This window comes from Bufo bufo, chromosome 2 (genome assembly GCF_905171765.1).
Source record: "Bufo bufo chromosome 2, aBufBuf1.1, whole genome shotgun sequence".
NCBI classification, from domain to species: domain Eukaryota; kingdom Metazoa; phylum Chordata; class Amphibia; order Anura; family Bufonidae; genus Bufo; species Bufo bufo.
The window spans coordinates 287,833,778-287,851,244 of record NC_053390.1 but is presented as its reverse complement, the minus strand read 5'-3'; the positions used below and the strand labels follow the sequence as shown (position 1 = coordinate 287,851,244).

General features: G+C 43.5%; 1 protein-coding gene across 1 annotated transcript in view; it reads left to right on the top strand.

Moving 5' to 3' along the window:
• Positions 1–12,240, top strand: part of NIPSNAP1 (nipsnap homolog 1) — a 61,844-nt gene extending 49,604 nt beyond the window's left edge. The window contains exons 9-10 of the mRNA XM_040416682.1: positions 7,694–7,777; positions 12,112–12,240. Coding sequence (XP_040272616.1) covers positions 7,694–7,777; positions 12,112–12,176 — 149 coding nt within the window. The 3' untranslated portion in view covers positions 12,177–12,240. The remainder of the gene's footprint in view (positions 1–7,693; positions 7,778–12,111) is intronic.
• The last annotated feature ends 5,227 nt before the right edge of the window (positions 12,241–17,467 follow it).

Genomic DNA, 17,467 nt, shown 5'->3' with positions numbered 1-17,467 from the left:
AAACCCCCCTCTAGGATGCCTGACCCCGCACATACTTATCGGGTCCACGACGCTGGTTTCCAAGCCGGTATAAATAAACTTCCGTGCTGGCAGAGGGCGATAAGCCCTTTTAAGGTTCCTGCAAGGATGTGCTAGTTTATAGGCTGTGGGCACAGTTGAAGGGGGAAAGAATAGAATAGGTAAGTAAATTGCGTTCAGAAGGATAGGTTAGATGGGGAACAGAGGCAGATGAAGATGAGATTTAGTGTGCTTGTTCGTCATTGTAGGTGGCTGTAGACTCAGAGGACTGTTGTGAGGGGATAAAGGTGGAAGTTAGTGATGGCAGTTTGGAGACAGTTACTGTATCTTTCACTATGTAAGATGCACTTTTTTCCCCCCAAAAGTGTGGGGGATAATTACAGTGCATCTTTTATAAAGCAAACACTAGTAAGCGCTTCCATAATGGAAGCCCTCACTCGTATGCAGGAGACGAAAGATACGGTAAATGGCATGTGTCATGTCGGGTATATAAAGCAAATGCTTTATATAAAGAAAAAAAATAATATTTAGCGGATCAAAAGAAAAATTATGCAAACGATATTGATCCGTGAGATGGACATAATCATCTCAAGACGAGTTCGATCAAGAACCTGATTATTTTGTGCAATCAGTAAAACAGGGTACAAGCGTCTATGCAAAAATATAAATGGTTTATTATACAATAGTTTAATATACAATCAAAAATGAATCAACATAAATTTCAATAATATACAATGATATGCAGTACCCAGAATTCACCACTATATGATGCCAACAAAACAAGACTCAACCAACACAAGAATATTATGCAATACAGCTTTAAATTTGTGAGAGATATACAATCAATGGATTATGCGGAAAACTCAATCAAGAAGATGACAGATACGAGCCCTTGCTCCACCAAAATTGATGACCAAACTCAGATAATGGTAGTATTGCAACAAAACTTATAAATTATTGGCTTGATGTCAAACTAGGGAATACTAAGATTCCCAACAGAGAGTTTCTCCAATATTATCCCTTTATTCAGTTATATGCATCGTAACTGAAATCAGAGACAATACTGATGTAGCAACTAACGTTACACGTCCGCAAATGAGCGGGTATTTGACTAAGTATCAAGCCAATTAATTTAGATCAATACTACATAAAACAAAAATATACATTACCGAAGGGTCAAGTGATGTGCAGAGTCTTGGGGCAGCCAGCTCTCAAGAGTTTTTCCCGATAATCCAAATGATTCTCCAGAGATCTATAATCCAAATGTTTCTTTGTTTTTGTTTTTCTGGGAACTGGTTTCTTAACCCAAAAATCAGATGAACACGCCCTCCGGGTTTGGAACTTTCCAATCATGGTTGGGTGGGCGGGGGCATTGATAAGGAGCATGACATCATAATACTACCCAGAATGCACTTTTGCTACTGATGTAGTATTAACTGCTCATATCTAGGTGGCACTGTTGTATAAGCAATAGGCATCATACCATTAAGGGTTAACTCATCCATGCCTGATATTTTCACTACTACACCTCTGATGTCTGTAGGCCTTGTCTCAGGGCCGAGGAACAAACTTTGATACATGAATATATACTTTGAGGAACATCTAGACAATTCTCACACTGTGAAATTCATGTTCAGATATGAAAAACAATGAAGCCTCAGAATCTGCAGGTGCGGTGTATCTTCTAACTTTCTAAATGTATAATATATTGTTACTATAACACTAGCTTTTGAACAGCACAGTAATCTTCTCATGGACTTACTTTGGCCTACATGAAAATCCATACAAAACAGTGAATATAAATCAACATTGCTCTTAAAGGCAATGAATACCCATTATAACTAAAATAAGTAGATATAACTGTTTACACTTATGAAAAAGCACAACAGTCAGTGTTTAGGTTGAAGTTACCTATGATGGTATTGGAGATGTCATTTAAAAGGAGGTGTAGGAGTCAGGTAGTGAAGTGGTCGATAAAGGTGGTGGCAAGGCCAGGTGATTGGTAGATGATGGCTGTTTGGAGGATAGAGGTAAAATAGATGCAGACTGGTGGTACGTCAAAAGATGCGAGGTTGAGGAAGGAAAAGGGTGGAGGTGGGTTGAAGAAGCAGCTATCTGATAGGAGAAGACCGATATCTCCACGCTGTGGTACAGAATGTTAGCCAGGTTTCTGTTAGTTCCAGCAAGGATAGGTTGTGAGAAATAAATAAGTCGTGGAGGCTGGAAAGTTTGTTGCAGAGAGAGAGAGAGGTCATGTGCGAGTAGTATAGGGCATGAGGTGCTTATGTGTGTTTAGAGAGGAAAGTTTTTAATGTCTACAAGTAGATCAATGGAGCATTTGAGGCGAGAGGGTAAAGGAGAGAGATGAGTGTAGGGGTTTGGGGAGAATTGTAAAATTTTAGGGCTAGGGAGGGGTAATTGCGATTGGAAACTAAACATTTCCACTTCTCTCTGGAAATGTTTTTATCATGTGGTTGTTTAATACAGGCTTTACTTTGCGTTTATCTTCTGTTCACTTCTGGTTTAATTTGCCAGATCAGCAGCAGAAGCTTAGCTATGTGACAATACTAGATTCTGCAGGATCAGCAGTTTAACCCTTCAGATGCAGTGGTTAGTAGCGACGAGGCATCTAAGCCTGTTGTCCCTAAGCTTTCACCCTCCCTGCTCAACATGATGGCTATTATTTTCTGTGGTGTTAAATAGTAAAACATAAGCTAAAGACCTGCACAATAAAGTTAACTGCTCTGTAAACCCTGTAAAAACAAAACCCTAAAAAAAAAAAAACCTCAATCAAGAATGACAGCATGTTATAGATCAGCAGGAGCTGAGCAGATTGACATATAGTCTTGTGAGAAAATATTCAGTATAAGGCTACATTCACACAACCGTATGTGTTTTGTGGTCCGCAAATTGCGGATCTGCAAAAAAACAAAAACATATGACGTACATATGGATCCATTGTAACAATGCCTATCCTTATCCGCAAAACGGACAAGAATAGGACATGTTTTTTATTTTTTTTGCGGGGCTACGGAAAGAACATACGGATTTGGAATGCACCTGGTGTGCTGTCTGCACTTTTTATTCGGACCCATTGAAATGAATGGGTCTGTATCCTTTGAAAAAAATGGAACGGACACGGAAACAAAATATGTTTGTGCGAATGTAGCCTTGTTGTTTGTACATATGGTTCTCTGCTTTTTCTGAGCTCACTTATACATCTTATCAGTGACTGACAGTTATCTCAATATATATACACATTTGAGGGCCTATTAGATTGGACCATTTTCAGGCCAGTTATCAGAAACAAGCGTTCGGATAATTGGCCTGTATAATTGTACTGCTGATCAGCCAGTAAAGAGCAAAGGCTTTTGACAGCTGATTTGCATCTGTCAGGATGAAAGTTACACAATTATCATCAGCAAATCTCAGGGATATGCTGCCAATAATCAATAGAACAGAATGAGGGAGGAACGACTGTGGTAGCAATCATTCCTCCCACATTAACTTTACATTGGCTTGTGAAATGTGTTGATCGTTGATCCATGAAAACGTTGATCCCACTCAATTGCATCGGCCTGCCCGAACATCGCACAGTGTAATAGGGGATTTACACACAGAATGCCATCAGTCTTGAGCTCAGAAAGAGCAGAGAGTTAAATGTATAAAATTGCAAGTTTAATTGATTCCTTTCCTTCAAAACAATGTATCAATTTGCACAATTTCTGGCTGTTCAGTCATAAGAGGTTCTCTTTAAAGGGGGTGCCAATGCCTAACTTAACAAAATAATGCGCCCCAGGTGCTTAAAGTGGGCCTGAAAAAAAAATTACAAGTAGCGCAAGGTTGTAGGTAGGTCTGAAGGCGGGGCCAACACAAGTAGGTGGGGTCAGCATGGCGGAACAACGTACTGCACCAGGAACACCAATTAGCAACACATATGTCTACATAGGTTGCCCCTTTGTGATGGCCAGTGCCAGCTGCAACTTTCAGTCCTCCTCCTCCAGGTGTCCCTAAATAAGATATGGAGGAGGGGGCTGAGGAGGTGACATTCTCTTTCCTCATTTTCTTCATTCTGCCCAGACTGCCATGGTGACTTTTTTCAGCCTCATCTCGCTTTTGCAGAGTTTGCTACACACATCTTACATTTCTCAAATCTTCATCATCCTTCTGACCTTCTCAACACTATCTCCCCATATTGGTACCCCAACAGTGTCATCCTGATGCCTCCTTCAGTACTGTGCCTGCTGTGCTCCCTAAATGCTATACTGCAGAAATAAGTGTCATACGGATAGTCTGCCTGAAAATATTAGTATCAATAATTGGGCAGTGTTTTTCTTTTTACTACTATTGAAACAATAAGTGTATGAGAATCGTATCTCACAATGCATGATAAGTTAGGTCGGAAGACCCTCTGCTTACATATGATGTAGGTTATATTTGTGGCTTGCGATGTACTGCTTTATTGACCAGTTGCACTGGTCCTGCCTTTTTTCAAAAGTACTAAAGTATATGTAATTATATGCTTTTTGATGTTGATAAACATAATAAAAAGAGAATGTTTAAAAAAAATAATAATAATAAAAAAATTGTTCAGTGTGCCCTCAACAATTCTCCCTAATAGTCTCCTCAGTAATAAAAGTGCCCCAATAATAATAATGCAGCCCCTAGTGCCCCAGGTAATAAGGTAATAATAAATGCCTCCTAGAATTCCCTGAGTAATGTGCCTTGTGGTGCCCCAGTAATCCCACCCCAAGTGGCAGAGGAAACTTAAAAAAAAAAAAAAAATCATCCTTAGGCTCCATTCACACGTCTGCAATTGTGGTCCGCATCCGTTCTGCAATTGTGCGGAACAGGTGCGGACCCATTCATTCTCTATGGGGACGGAATAGATGCACAGAGTGTGCTGTCTGCGTCCGCATTTCCGGAGCGTGCCGCCGATCTTCCGGTCCGTGGCTCCGGAAAAAAATAGAACATGTCCTACACCCGGCTGGCACCTCCTTTCTATGGGGGTGCCGGCCGGGTGTATTGTGGATCCGCAATACACTACGGACGTGTGAATGGACCCTAAGGCCCCTTTCACACGGGCGAGTTTTCCGCGCAGGTGCAATGTGTAAGGGGAACGCATTGCACCCGCACTGAATCCGGACCCATTCATTTTTATGGGGCTGTGCACATGAGCGGTGATTTTCACGCATCACTTGTGCGTTGCGTGAAAATCGCAGCATGCTTTATATTGTGCGTTTTTCACGCAACGCAGGCCCCATAGAAGTGAATGGGGCTGCGTGAAAATCGCAAGCATCCGCAAGCGAGTGCGGATGCGGTGCGATTTTCACACACGGTTGCTAGGAGACTATAGGGATGGGGATCTAATCTTTATTATTTTCCCTTATTACATGGTTATAAGGGAAAATAATAGCATTCTTAATACAGAATGCTTAGTAAATTAGGGATGGAGGGGTTAAAAAATTAATTAATTAAACCCGCCTCATCCACTTGTTCACGCTGCACGGCTCTTCGTCTTTCGTCTTCTTTGATGACCTGGGAGGAAAAGGACCTTTGGTGACGTCACTGCGCACATCACATGGCCCATCACCATGGTCATGAGCGCAGTGACGTCACCAAAGGTCGTTTTCCTCCCAGGTCATCAAAGAAGACAAGTCGGGCCGCGCCATCCCTCATTTACTTAGCATTCTGTATTAAGAATGCTATTATTTTCCCTTTATAACCATGTTATAAGGGAAAATAATAAAATCTACACAACACCGATCCCGAACTTCTGTGAAGAAGTCTGGGTACCAAACATGCCGATTTTTCTCACGTGCGTGCAAAACGCATTAAAACGCTTTGCACTCGCGCAGAAAAATTGCAACTTTTTCCGCAACGCACCTGCATCTTTTCCCGAACGTCACCCGCAACGCCCGTGTGAAAGAGGCCTAACTCCTGTTCCACGCTGCTGTCTGTGGTGGCCTGAGATGCCTGTGCCCAAGGCGCAGGCAGTTGCAATAACCTCATAATGCCACCTACATCCATTCTCAACACAGGTGGTCACAATTATGTCATTGTCATCTTCACAATGATGTCATCACTTCACACTGTTTATATGCTACCTAATAGGCTTCTGGCCTATGAGGGTGAATGGCCATTGTCTCCCATGCCCTTCAGCAGTATTCAACTGTATCGCTCTCCTGAGGATGACGTCACAGTTGAATTCCAGGGGCACCTGCGGCCGCCTGCTAGGTATACAACCACCTGACACTCTCAGCGTTAATTGATACTGGGAGCATCAGGTAAATATGTACCCAGCCAACAGCTATGAGGAGGGCTCGGCTGGCACCATTAGCCCACCAGGAAGTTTTCCAGTAGGGTCTATGTCCTGTCCGATCTGAATGAGCCTATAATCACCTGTTACTCTCCTGCCATTCCCAGCACCAAAGCTCTAATCTCCCTGCTGTTTTTGTGTACAAGGCTGCAGTGGTGACATAGTTAAGCCTCATGCACACTACCGTTGTGTTTTGCGGTCCGCAAACCGCGGATCCGCAAAACACGGATGGCATCTGTGTGCGTTCCGCAATTTGTGGAACTGCACGGACAGCCATTAATATAACTGCCTATTCTTGTCCGCAAAACGCTGACAAGAATAGGACAGGTTATTTTTTATTGCAGACTACAGAATGGAGCAACGGATGCGGACACTGTCCGCCGGACAACACACGGTGTGCTGTCCGCATCTTTTGTGGCCCCATTGAAGTGAATGGGTCCGCATCCAAGCTGCAAAAACTGCTGCTTGGATGCTGTGCAAAACAACGGTCGTGTGCATGAGGCCTTATACTGCACATGATTGCTGCGGCCTCATTATTTTAAGACATTTAGTGGAATCAGGCAGGTTTATTAGTCTCATGTCGCCGTTACGAAGACTGGATAAGACTAAGCCCTGGCCACCTTAGTAATGGTGAGATGAGACAACCCCTTTAAATGTCCCTCAAAATGATGCCAACTCATCCTGCAAAAAAATAAAGAAAATAAAACAAGCCTTAATAAGGCTAAGTCGACAGGAAAATTAATTAAAGAGCTATGGCTCTTGGGATTTGAGGATGGAAAAAGACGCTTGGTCACTAATGCACTAAGGCTGCGGTAGTTTCTCCTGTAAAATAAATGTGCAGCCAGCATCCACATCACAAAATTCGGTCAGTCTGTGACCAAATGCATGCGATTTTGGGCACGCAGTTTTCACAGGTGAACTTTTCACTTAAAAACTGCACTGCCAATGATCACATTACAAAACCATTGCAATACACAGTAAATAGTATCATTTCAGTGTGGGAAATATAGTTACTGGAGAAATACCTTCTTCCCTGCTGATGGTGAAAGCAGTAGATATATAGGGGGTTGTTGGTTAATGAAGATCTGTTATTACAGCAGTGATTAAAACGGCATATAAATTTACTAAATAGGAAGGCAATAAGGAGAACTTTCTGAAGGAGAAGTCTGCAACACAAATGGGTGAGAAACAGGTTTCACAGAGGTACTGCATATAAGGATCTAACAACACTGTAAAGTTTTTTGTTTTCCCCCTTAGACATACTCACTATGTCTTTGTCACTTGTTTAAATGTTGTATACATGTTATCCAATTAATAGTTATTTCTGAATGTCCTAATTATTGGTATTTTTCTCAGCTTACAAAGATCTACAGTCCAGAGAAGAAACTAGGAAATCGGCATGGACTAAAAGAGGCTGGGACGAAAATGTCTATTATACAGGTATTTTAAGGCCGTATTATTGCACATTCTCCTTTCTAATCTTGAAATGCCACTTTAATATATTAATTTGCTCCAGTTTTTAATCAATATATAAACTAGGGCACCATACATTTTTTTTTTTTTTTTTATATACGTATGAGTTCCAAGTATTGCTCATATCAGTCTTGTGTAACTCATGAGTAGGCTAAATGAATCAGGTTAAACATGGTGTTTTTTGACTGGCAATCCATTTGCCACTGGATTATCTGATATAAAAGTGCAGGTTCACTCGACATATACAGCTCACTCAAGGGAATGTATAATCAAAAAATTACATTATTTAAACCATATATTTAGGGAAAACATTAAAATGTTGCAAGTGTTTTTATTTTTTTTATTTTCCATGCCACTATCTATAAAAAAATTAAATGCTTAAAAGAGTTTCCCATTGCTTTTCATAGACCAGTGACGTCACGTTCATCATTTACGTGGCCCAGCCATGTTAGCCAGCTACAGCCCCTTTCTTCCTAAATACCAGCCAGAGCCCCTTTCTTCCTAAATACCAGCCAGAGCCCCTTTCTTCCTAAATACCAGCCAGAGCCCCTTTCTTCCTAAATACCAGCCACAGCCCCTTTCTTCCTAAATACCAGCCACAGCCCCTTTCTTCCTAAATACCAGCCACAGCCCCTTTCTTCCTAAATACCAGCCACAGCCCCTTTCTTCCTAAATACCAGACACAGCCCCTTTCTTCCTAAATACCAGACACAGCCCCTTTCTTCCTAAATACCAGCCTCCTTCATAAATTGTACCTACAGCCTTCTTCCCAGCAACATGCCTGCACTGAATACACATCTCATGCTGTAATACACCGTTATGTGTATTGCCTTTATGGAGGTGTGTGTTGCAGTGCAGCGGGTATGTATTCTGCTTGCATGTGTGGAATACACACCCGCGGCACAGTAATAAACCTCTCGATAACAGCAATACACACAACTGTGTAATGCACAGTAAACACTGCTATATTGGAGAGAGGGTTGGCTCCCGTCCCTATACTCTCTATCTATAGACCTGTTGTTCCCAGCTTAAAATGGCAGCTCTGTAGCTCAAGTGAACTGAAAGCATTTGAAGACGGATCCGTCTTCAAAATGCGTTCAGTGTTACTATGGCAGCCAGGACGCTATTAAAGTCCTGGTTGCCATAGTAGTAGTGGGGAGCGGGGGAGCAGTATACTTACAGTCCGTGCGGCTCCTGGGGCGCTCCAAAATGAGGTCAGATCACGTCATCCATGCGCGTGGGGCGCCCTGACGTCACTCTGGAGCGCCCGGGGAGCCGCACGGACGGTAAGTATACTGCTCCCCCGCTCCCCACTACACTTTACCATGGCAACCAGGACTTTAGCGTCCTGGAAGCCATGGTAACCATTCAGAAAAAGCTAAACGTCGGATCCGGCAATGCGCCGAAACGACGTTTAGCTTAAGGCCGGATCCGGATTAATGCCTTTCAATGGGCATTAATTCCGGATGCGGCCTTGCGGCAAGTGTTCAGGATTTTTGGCCGGAGCAAAAAGCGCAGCATGCTGCGGTATTTTCTCAGGCCAAAAAACGTTCCGTTCCGGAACTGAAGACATCCTGATGCATCCTGAACGGATTTCTCTCCATTCAGAATGCATGGGGATAATCCTGATCAGGATTCCTCCGGCATAGAGCCCCGACGACGGAACTCTATGCCGGAAGAAAAGAACGCAAGTGTGAAAGAGCCCTAAAATGAATAAAAAAGATACAATCAGAAAAAGTTAATAAAAGTAAAAAATTTCTTTTAATCAGTAATTAAAACAAAATCGTGACACATTTCCTTTAACTGGTTCCATATTTAGACCTGATTAGTTAAGGTTTTGCAAGATATTTTAAAAACTGTCAGACCAGGAGAGAGACCAGTAATAAAAACCTTACTTACTGCTCCTGCACTCCAATCCCTGCTAGCGCTGGTGCAAGAGCCGCAGGTCATTTAGAGACTAAGGGGGTCTCTTATTAAGACCGGCGTTTAAGACGCCGGTTTTAATAAGCCCCTGCGCTGGCGGCGGATTTGCCGAAGTTATGTAGAGAAGCCGGCTACTCTACATAACTTCGGCAGATTCAAAACTGCCTCTAAATTTACGTCAGCTTCCTTGCTGGCGTACATTTAGACCATTTTCTACGCCTAAAACAGGCATAGAAAATGATGACTGAGACGGGTCTGCTGGCCCGCCCGTGCCACGCCCAATTTTTTTTAGACCTGGCATGAGTGAGGAAAGGTCACAATCTGCACCAGAAATACGCCTAATATAGACTTATTTCTGTTAGTAAATAACGCTGTAAGTTTATTTTTTCCCCCCGAATGGGCCTTAATACTTTTAGCACATTTTATTTTTAAACCTGCAAACTGACACCAAAATAAATTAAAACGGGTTCCTTATTTTGTGTTAGTCATTTTGAAATAAGATATATACACTTTTGCGTGAACAAGGTGACTGTGGCCACAGTTTGGGTTGGCATGGACATATTTTTTTTTTTTCTTTCATTTTGTATTATTTTTATTTTTTTTAATCAGTTTTTATTAAACATTATTACATTATACAAAGATATTTTGACTCTCTCTTTACATAATATATGACATCTGATCACATAATGGATAAACAGAGCCATCATGAAAACCCAAAAATTTCAAAAAGAAATGAGAGAAAAAAAAAAAGAGAAGAAAACCAACCAAATCCCCCCACCCCCTAGCGAAGAGACGGTCTGCCCACTACTCCGGACACCGATCAGTCCGTATATAGAAAGAAAACAAAGGTTTCCTTCCTGTCCGTATGAAGAGCCTAGTAGCAATTAGTGCTATCCTTTTAATCCAGTCCTCAGAGACTCATCCTGTCACCACTTGGAACAGTTCCTAGACATACTCAATTCCCCCCACATTGCTTTAATTCTAAACGCATGTCTCGAATTATCATCTTCTTGTATTTGAGGCATCTGACAAATTCAGTGGAGAAGGTCCCAGCCCTAGCTGAGAGCCACCTGTCCCATATTGCCGCAAATTTGGCTTCACAGTTCCTTTTTAGATATACCCCCCTTTCTAGGCGTAATATGTCGGTCATTCTATTAAAGAATTCTGCTAGCGAACGGGGTTGAGGATGGATCGAGTACCTGGCTATCAATTTACGAGCTTGAAATAATAGACGTTGCACCCCAAGGCACATTTCCCAATCTCCAGTGATCATCACCCCCAAAAGACAAGCTCTAGGAGTGGCTGGTATCTCCACCCGATATGCGTCCTTAATATTTTGTGGCACCCTTGCCCAGAAGCTCGATAGCTACTCACATTCCCAGAACATATGTAGTAGTGATGCTGGTCCCCGCCCACACCTCGGTCAGGAATCATTCACTCTAGCCCCTATTTTGAACAGAAAGGACTGGGTTCTTTATACCCTATGAATCAACAACAATTGAGATTTAAAAAAAAAATTTTTTTACTTATTTTTTAAATATATTTTTTTGCCACATTTTTCCCTATCATATGCAATGAGAAAAGGAAATGGCAGAAGCAGTAATAAACCACTTCTGTCTTCTCTTCAGGGTACCCGGGACCCGACCTGCTCCTTCTAGATTGCTAGAGCCTTATTCCTGCTTCGGATTAAAGCCCAGCACTAGGCGCCATACACGTATAGTGCTTGGTCTTTATGGAGTTAAACTCCCCTTTCATGTAGCCAGCACTCTGCTATTTTCAGAAGTACCATAGCAGTGAATAGAGAAAGCTGTGCATGCATGGCGTGTTGTCCATTCATGGCAGGGGCCTGTTCTTATCAGACATTTATGGGGATGGGATAAGGAGTTGTCCGAGTTAAGTAAAAACTCAGGCAGCAGTGGTAAATTGCCTATCCACCTTTGTACTCCTCCAGTCCTGCGCCACTGACGTCAACTTCGTCATTTTGCAACCAATCACTGGCCTCAGCAGTACACAGGATGTCACTGCTGAGGCCAGCAATAGGCTGGCATGGTGTATGCGGAACTTCACTGCTGCAGCCCAGGGGGGAAAAAAAGCAGTGGGGAGGACCAGCGCACAATGCTGGATTTGGCAGGGGAAAAAAGTGGTTAGTATCATTTCTGTTTTTTCGCCACTGCCCAAGTTTTTATTTATCTCAGACAACCCTTTCATCTTTACAGTTTTCTGTGATAATTTGTACTGTGCACATGGCTAGATTATGTCTCCATTTTTTTAGATTCAGATGAGGGGGGGATCACTAAACAATTTGTATATCTTGCCTAACGTATTGGCATGGCTTTCTCATGACAAACTATTTGCTTCTTTTCTCTGTTTCCTTGCAGTACCTCTTGTGCGGAGCATGGAGTCTCGTATCATGATTCCCTTAAAGATCTCTCCTCTTCAATGAGGCAACTGTCATCTCTTCAACGAAACCATTCCCATTTTTGAGCTGTTGATAGATTCTGCTCCTTCACCAAAACTATATACACCCATAGGCCTCATGCACACGACTGTTGTGAACTTTGCGGAACGGCAGGGAGAGCCTTTAATAGCTGCCTATTCTTGTCCGCAAAGCGCGGACAAGAATAGGACATGTTATATTTTTTTTGCAGACCACGGAACGGAGCAACGGATGCGGACAACACACAGTGCTGTCCGCATCTTTTGCGGCCCTATTGAAGTGAATGGGTCCGCACCCGAGCCACCAAAACTGAGGCTCGGATGCGGACCAAAACAACGGCCGTGTGCATGAGGCCATAAGGGAAGATCTTGATCATGTTTAGCAAGATTAGACAAATGGTACTTTAGGTGTGGCATAACCATCTCAAAATGTGTGACTTGGTACACACAACACGTTCAGATCTCTATACTATCAGAATAAAAGTGAGCTGTTATTTTACGTGTAAGAGGATGATGTTAAGTGAGTGAGTATAGGTTTGTAGTCCCCTTCTGGGCTGCAACATATAGAATTCGGCAAAGCTAAGGGAAGGTGAACTTAAATCCCAGAATACACCAGACGGTGTATTAGTAAATTGTTCTCAGGGAAGTTTGCATTTACCACTTTTCTATAAGTGGGTGCTATTACACAAAAGCACAGTGTATGGACAGATGGCACCAGAATACGTTCATATCCTATAAGCTGCTGCTATTGTCCTCACTTGAAATTTTCCGCCCATTGTAATACAATGTAAATAATTCAATAAATCTCAGCTGAGTATATGTGTTGTCCATGGCTCTGTGGTATGTTCAAGCTATTCTGCTTGTGTTATTTGTACAGTACTGATGCAGAATTGCACAGTTTTTGATAACAGGATGCGAGAAAGCAGTATTAATTTCTTGGCGGCGGCAAAAGCTTAGATAGCTGTCATGCAGTATTCACTAGTACTAAAAGCAATGATGCTTATGTTTATGATTTAGGGTTTAATTTCGACTTTTAGATCATGCAAAACAGTTGAAATCAGTAAGGCTTTCATCCACATTCGCATTAGGACATTTTGGTACTCTGTTCCAGCAGAGTACCAAAATTGCTATATCTGATATAGCCAAACACTGTCCCTGCTGCACTCACAGGCTTCAGGCTCTTCCGCCCGGGTCCTAACTGGTTGTGTGATCTTCTTTTTCTGTTTGTCTGCATTTACTACTATGCAACTGAACAGGAAAAGCAGAGCACACATCCAGTGGGGACCCAGGTGGAAGAACATGCATCCTGTGTGAGTGCAGTGGGGATAGCAGCCTCAGTGGAGCAAGGTGTAGGTGAGTATTAACTAAACAGTTTGTCTGTTTTTTTCCACTAGGCTGAAGAAAGCGTAGGTTTCTTAAAAGCCTGGAGAATCCCATTAACTTTATGGGACTGAAGGAGCTAGCTGAAATGGCCCCATAGATATGAATGGAGATGCACAGCGCATGCATGACCACCACTTAATTCAAACAGGGGAGAACTAGCCCCTGTTCCCATGATTGGTGGGAATCGCAATGCTCAGACCCACGCCAATCACTTATCCCATATCCTGTGGATAGGAGATAAGTTGTCTTAAGCCTCACTCACATGTCAGTGTTTTGGTCAGTGATTTCCATCAGTGACTGAGCCAAAACCAGGATTGGAGTCTCCACAGACATAAGGTATAAGGGAAAGATCTGCACCTCTTCTGTGGTTAGTCGCACCTGGCTTTGGCTCAAAATCACTGATGGAAGTCACTGGCCGAACACTGACTGTGTGAATGAAGCTTTAATGGGAGAGACCCTTTTAAAGTGACCATATGGTGGCCAGATACCAGATGTACTCAGACCGCCAAGAGTATTATTATGCTGTAGACTATGCAAGAAGTACAGCACATACAGGTCAGAAGAGGTGATGGCTCCTCTGTGAATCCAGTGACTCACAGGTGGTGTCCTCTGATTGTAGACTTTCTAGTTACTTTTTCTTTTCCATCTGGCCCAGTCTGCCATGAGCACTTCTGACGATTAGAGAGTTGACTATCGAGAAATTTTTAGCCCCTTGCTTCTGCAGCCATCCACAGCCTCTACAGCAAAACAAATACATTGCAGTATGGTACGTCATAGAGCCATAAGAATACCGTATTTTTCGCCCTATAAGACGCACCTAGGTTTTTGAGGAGAAAAATAAGAAAAAAAAATTTTTTAACCAAAAGGTGTGCTTTTGGTGGGTTTTGAATTAATGGTGGTCTGTGCATGACACTATATTATGGGGGATCTGTGGATGACGCACTGTCATGTGGGGGACCTGTGGATGACACTATCATGTGGGGGACCTGTGGATGGCGCTGTCATGTGGGGGACCTGTGGATGGCGCTGTCATGTGGGGGACCTGTGGATGGCGCTGTCATGTGGGGGACCTGTGGATGGCGCTGCCATGTGGGGGACCTGTGGATGGCGCTGCCATGTGGGGGACCTGTGGATGGCGCTGCCATGTGGGGGACCTGTGGATGGCGCTGTCATGTGGGGGACCTGTGGATGGCACTGTTATGGGGTGGGGGGATCTGTGGATGGCACTGTTATGGGGTGGGGGGATCTGTGGATGGCACTGTTATGGGGTGGGGGGGATCTGTGGATGGCACTGTTATGGGGTGGGGGGGATCTGTGGATGGCATTGTTATGGGGTGGGGGGGATCTGTGGATGGCATTGTTATGGGGTGGGGGGGATCTGTGGATGGCATTGTTATGGGGTGGGGGGGATCTGTGGATGGCACTGTTATGGGGGGGGGGGGGTCTGTGGAAGACACTGCTATGTCATCCACAGATCCCCCTCATAACAGTGTCCCCCAATACACCGGCCCTCTGCTCACCGAAGTATTTATAAACATGAATCCTTATCCTGTTATTAAGTTGAACTAACGCTGCGCTCTCCCATGTTCCCCTGTATCCCCACAGCACTTACGAACAAGCTTCAATAGCAGGCAGAGCGGACGGCAGCAGTAACGTCACTCACTGACGTCGCGCGCCTGCTGCTCCCACTTTATGAATGAAGCAGGCGGAGCAGACGCGCGACGTCAGTGAGTGACGTTACTGCTGCCGTCCGCTCTGCCTGCTATTGAAGCTTGTTCGTAAGTGCTGTGGGGATACAGGGGAACATGGGAGAGCGCAGCGTTAGTTCAACTTAATAACAGGATAAGGATTCATGTTTATAAATACTTCGGTGAGCAGAGGGCCGGTGTATTGGGGGACACTGTTATGAGGGGGATCTGTGGATGTTCCGGACGCCAGCCCCTCCTCTCTCCCGGCTCATACATCGCAGTTTGCGATGCTGCAGCGTCGCAGACTGCGATGTAAAATGGAAGCATTCGCCCCGCTTTTGGGGGGGGGGGGGGGGGAAGAGTGCGTCTTATGGGGCGAAAAATATGGAGATGCTCCAGAATTGTTATTACTTGGGGATTCTAGTTAGTGACTAAAACAGCTATGTCTGGAGAGGTGACAGGCTCTCTGTAACTTTTCCTATTCGATGATGTTGTTTTGCACAAGATTAACCTCTATAAATGAAGGGGTGACATATTATGGAAATAAGAGCTGGTTCTTGAAGAACATGGGTTTAAGGTTCATGCACACAACTGTAGCCTGTTTTGCGGTCTTTAATTTGCAGATGTGCAAAACATGGATACTGGCTGTGTGTGTTCCATATTTTACGGAACGTCCGGCCCATAATAGAACAGTCCAATCCTTGTCTATAAGGCCCCTTTCACACAGGCGAGTTTTCCACGCGGGTGTAATGTGTGAGGTGAACACATTGCACCCGTACTGAATCCAGACCCATTCATTTCTATGGGGCTGTGCACATGAGCGGTGATTTTCACGCATCACTTGTGCGTTGCGTGAAAATCGCAGCATGTTCTATATTGTGCGTTTTTCACACAACGCAGGCCCCGTAGAAGTGAATGGGGCTGCGTGAAAATCGCAAGCATCCGCAAGCAAGTGCGGATGCGGTGCGATTTTCACGCACGGTTGCTAGGAGTCGATCGGAATGGGGACCCGATCATTATTATTTTCCCTTATAACATGGTTATAAGGGAAAATAATAGCATTCCTAATAGAGAATGCATAGCACATTAGGGCTGGAGGGGTTAAAAGAATAAATAATAATTACGGTAACTCACCTTAATCCACTTGTTCGCGCTGCCGGCATCTCTTCTGTCTTCATCTTTGCTGTGCACAGGAAAAGGACCTGTGGTGACGTCACACCGGTCATCACATGGTCCGTCACATGATCCATCACCATGGTAAAAGATCATGTGATGAGCGCAGTGACGTCATCAAAGGTCCTATTGCTCACAGATGAAGACAGAAGAGATGCCGGCTTCGCGAACAAGTGGATTAAGGTGAGTTAAATTATATATTTTTTTTTTTTTTTTTAACCCCTCCAGCCCTATTGTACTATGCATTCTGTATTCAGAATGCTATTATTTTACCTTATAACCATGTTATAAGGGGAAATAATAGTCGTGGCCAAAAGTTTTGAGAATTACATAAATATTGGAAATTGGAAAAGTTGCTGCTTAAGTTTTTATAATAGCAATTTGCATATCCTCCAGAATGTTATGAAGAGTGATCAGATGAATTGCATAGTCCTTCTTTGCCATGAAAATTAACTTAATCCCAAAAAACCTTTCCATTGCATTTCATTGCTGTCATTATAGGACCTGCTGAGATCATTTCAGTAATCGTCTTGTTAACTCAGGTGAGAATGTTGACGAGCACAAGGCTGGAGATCATTAGGTCAGGCTGATTGGGTTAAAATGGCAGACTTGACATGTTAAAAGGAGGGTGATGCTTGAAATCATTGTTCTTCCATTGTTAACCATGGTGACCTGCAAAGAAACGCGTGCAGCCATCATTGCGTTGCATAAAAATGGCTTCACAGGCAAGGATATTGTGGCTACTAAGATTGCACCTCAATCAACAATTTATAGGATCATCAAGAACTTCAAGGAAAGAGGTTCAATTCTTGTTAAGAAGGCTTCAGGGCGTCCAAGAAAGTCCAGCAAGCGCCAGGATCGTCTCCTAAAGAGGATTCAGCTGCGGGATCGGAGTGCCACCAGTGCAGAGCTTGCTCAGGAATGGCAGCAGGCAGGTGTGAGCGCATCTGCACGCACAGTGAGGCGAAGACTTTTGGAAGATGGCCTGGTGTCAAGAAGGGCAGCAAAGAAGCCACTTCTCTCCAAAAAAAACATCAGGGACAGATTGATCTTC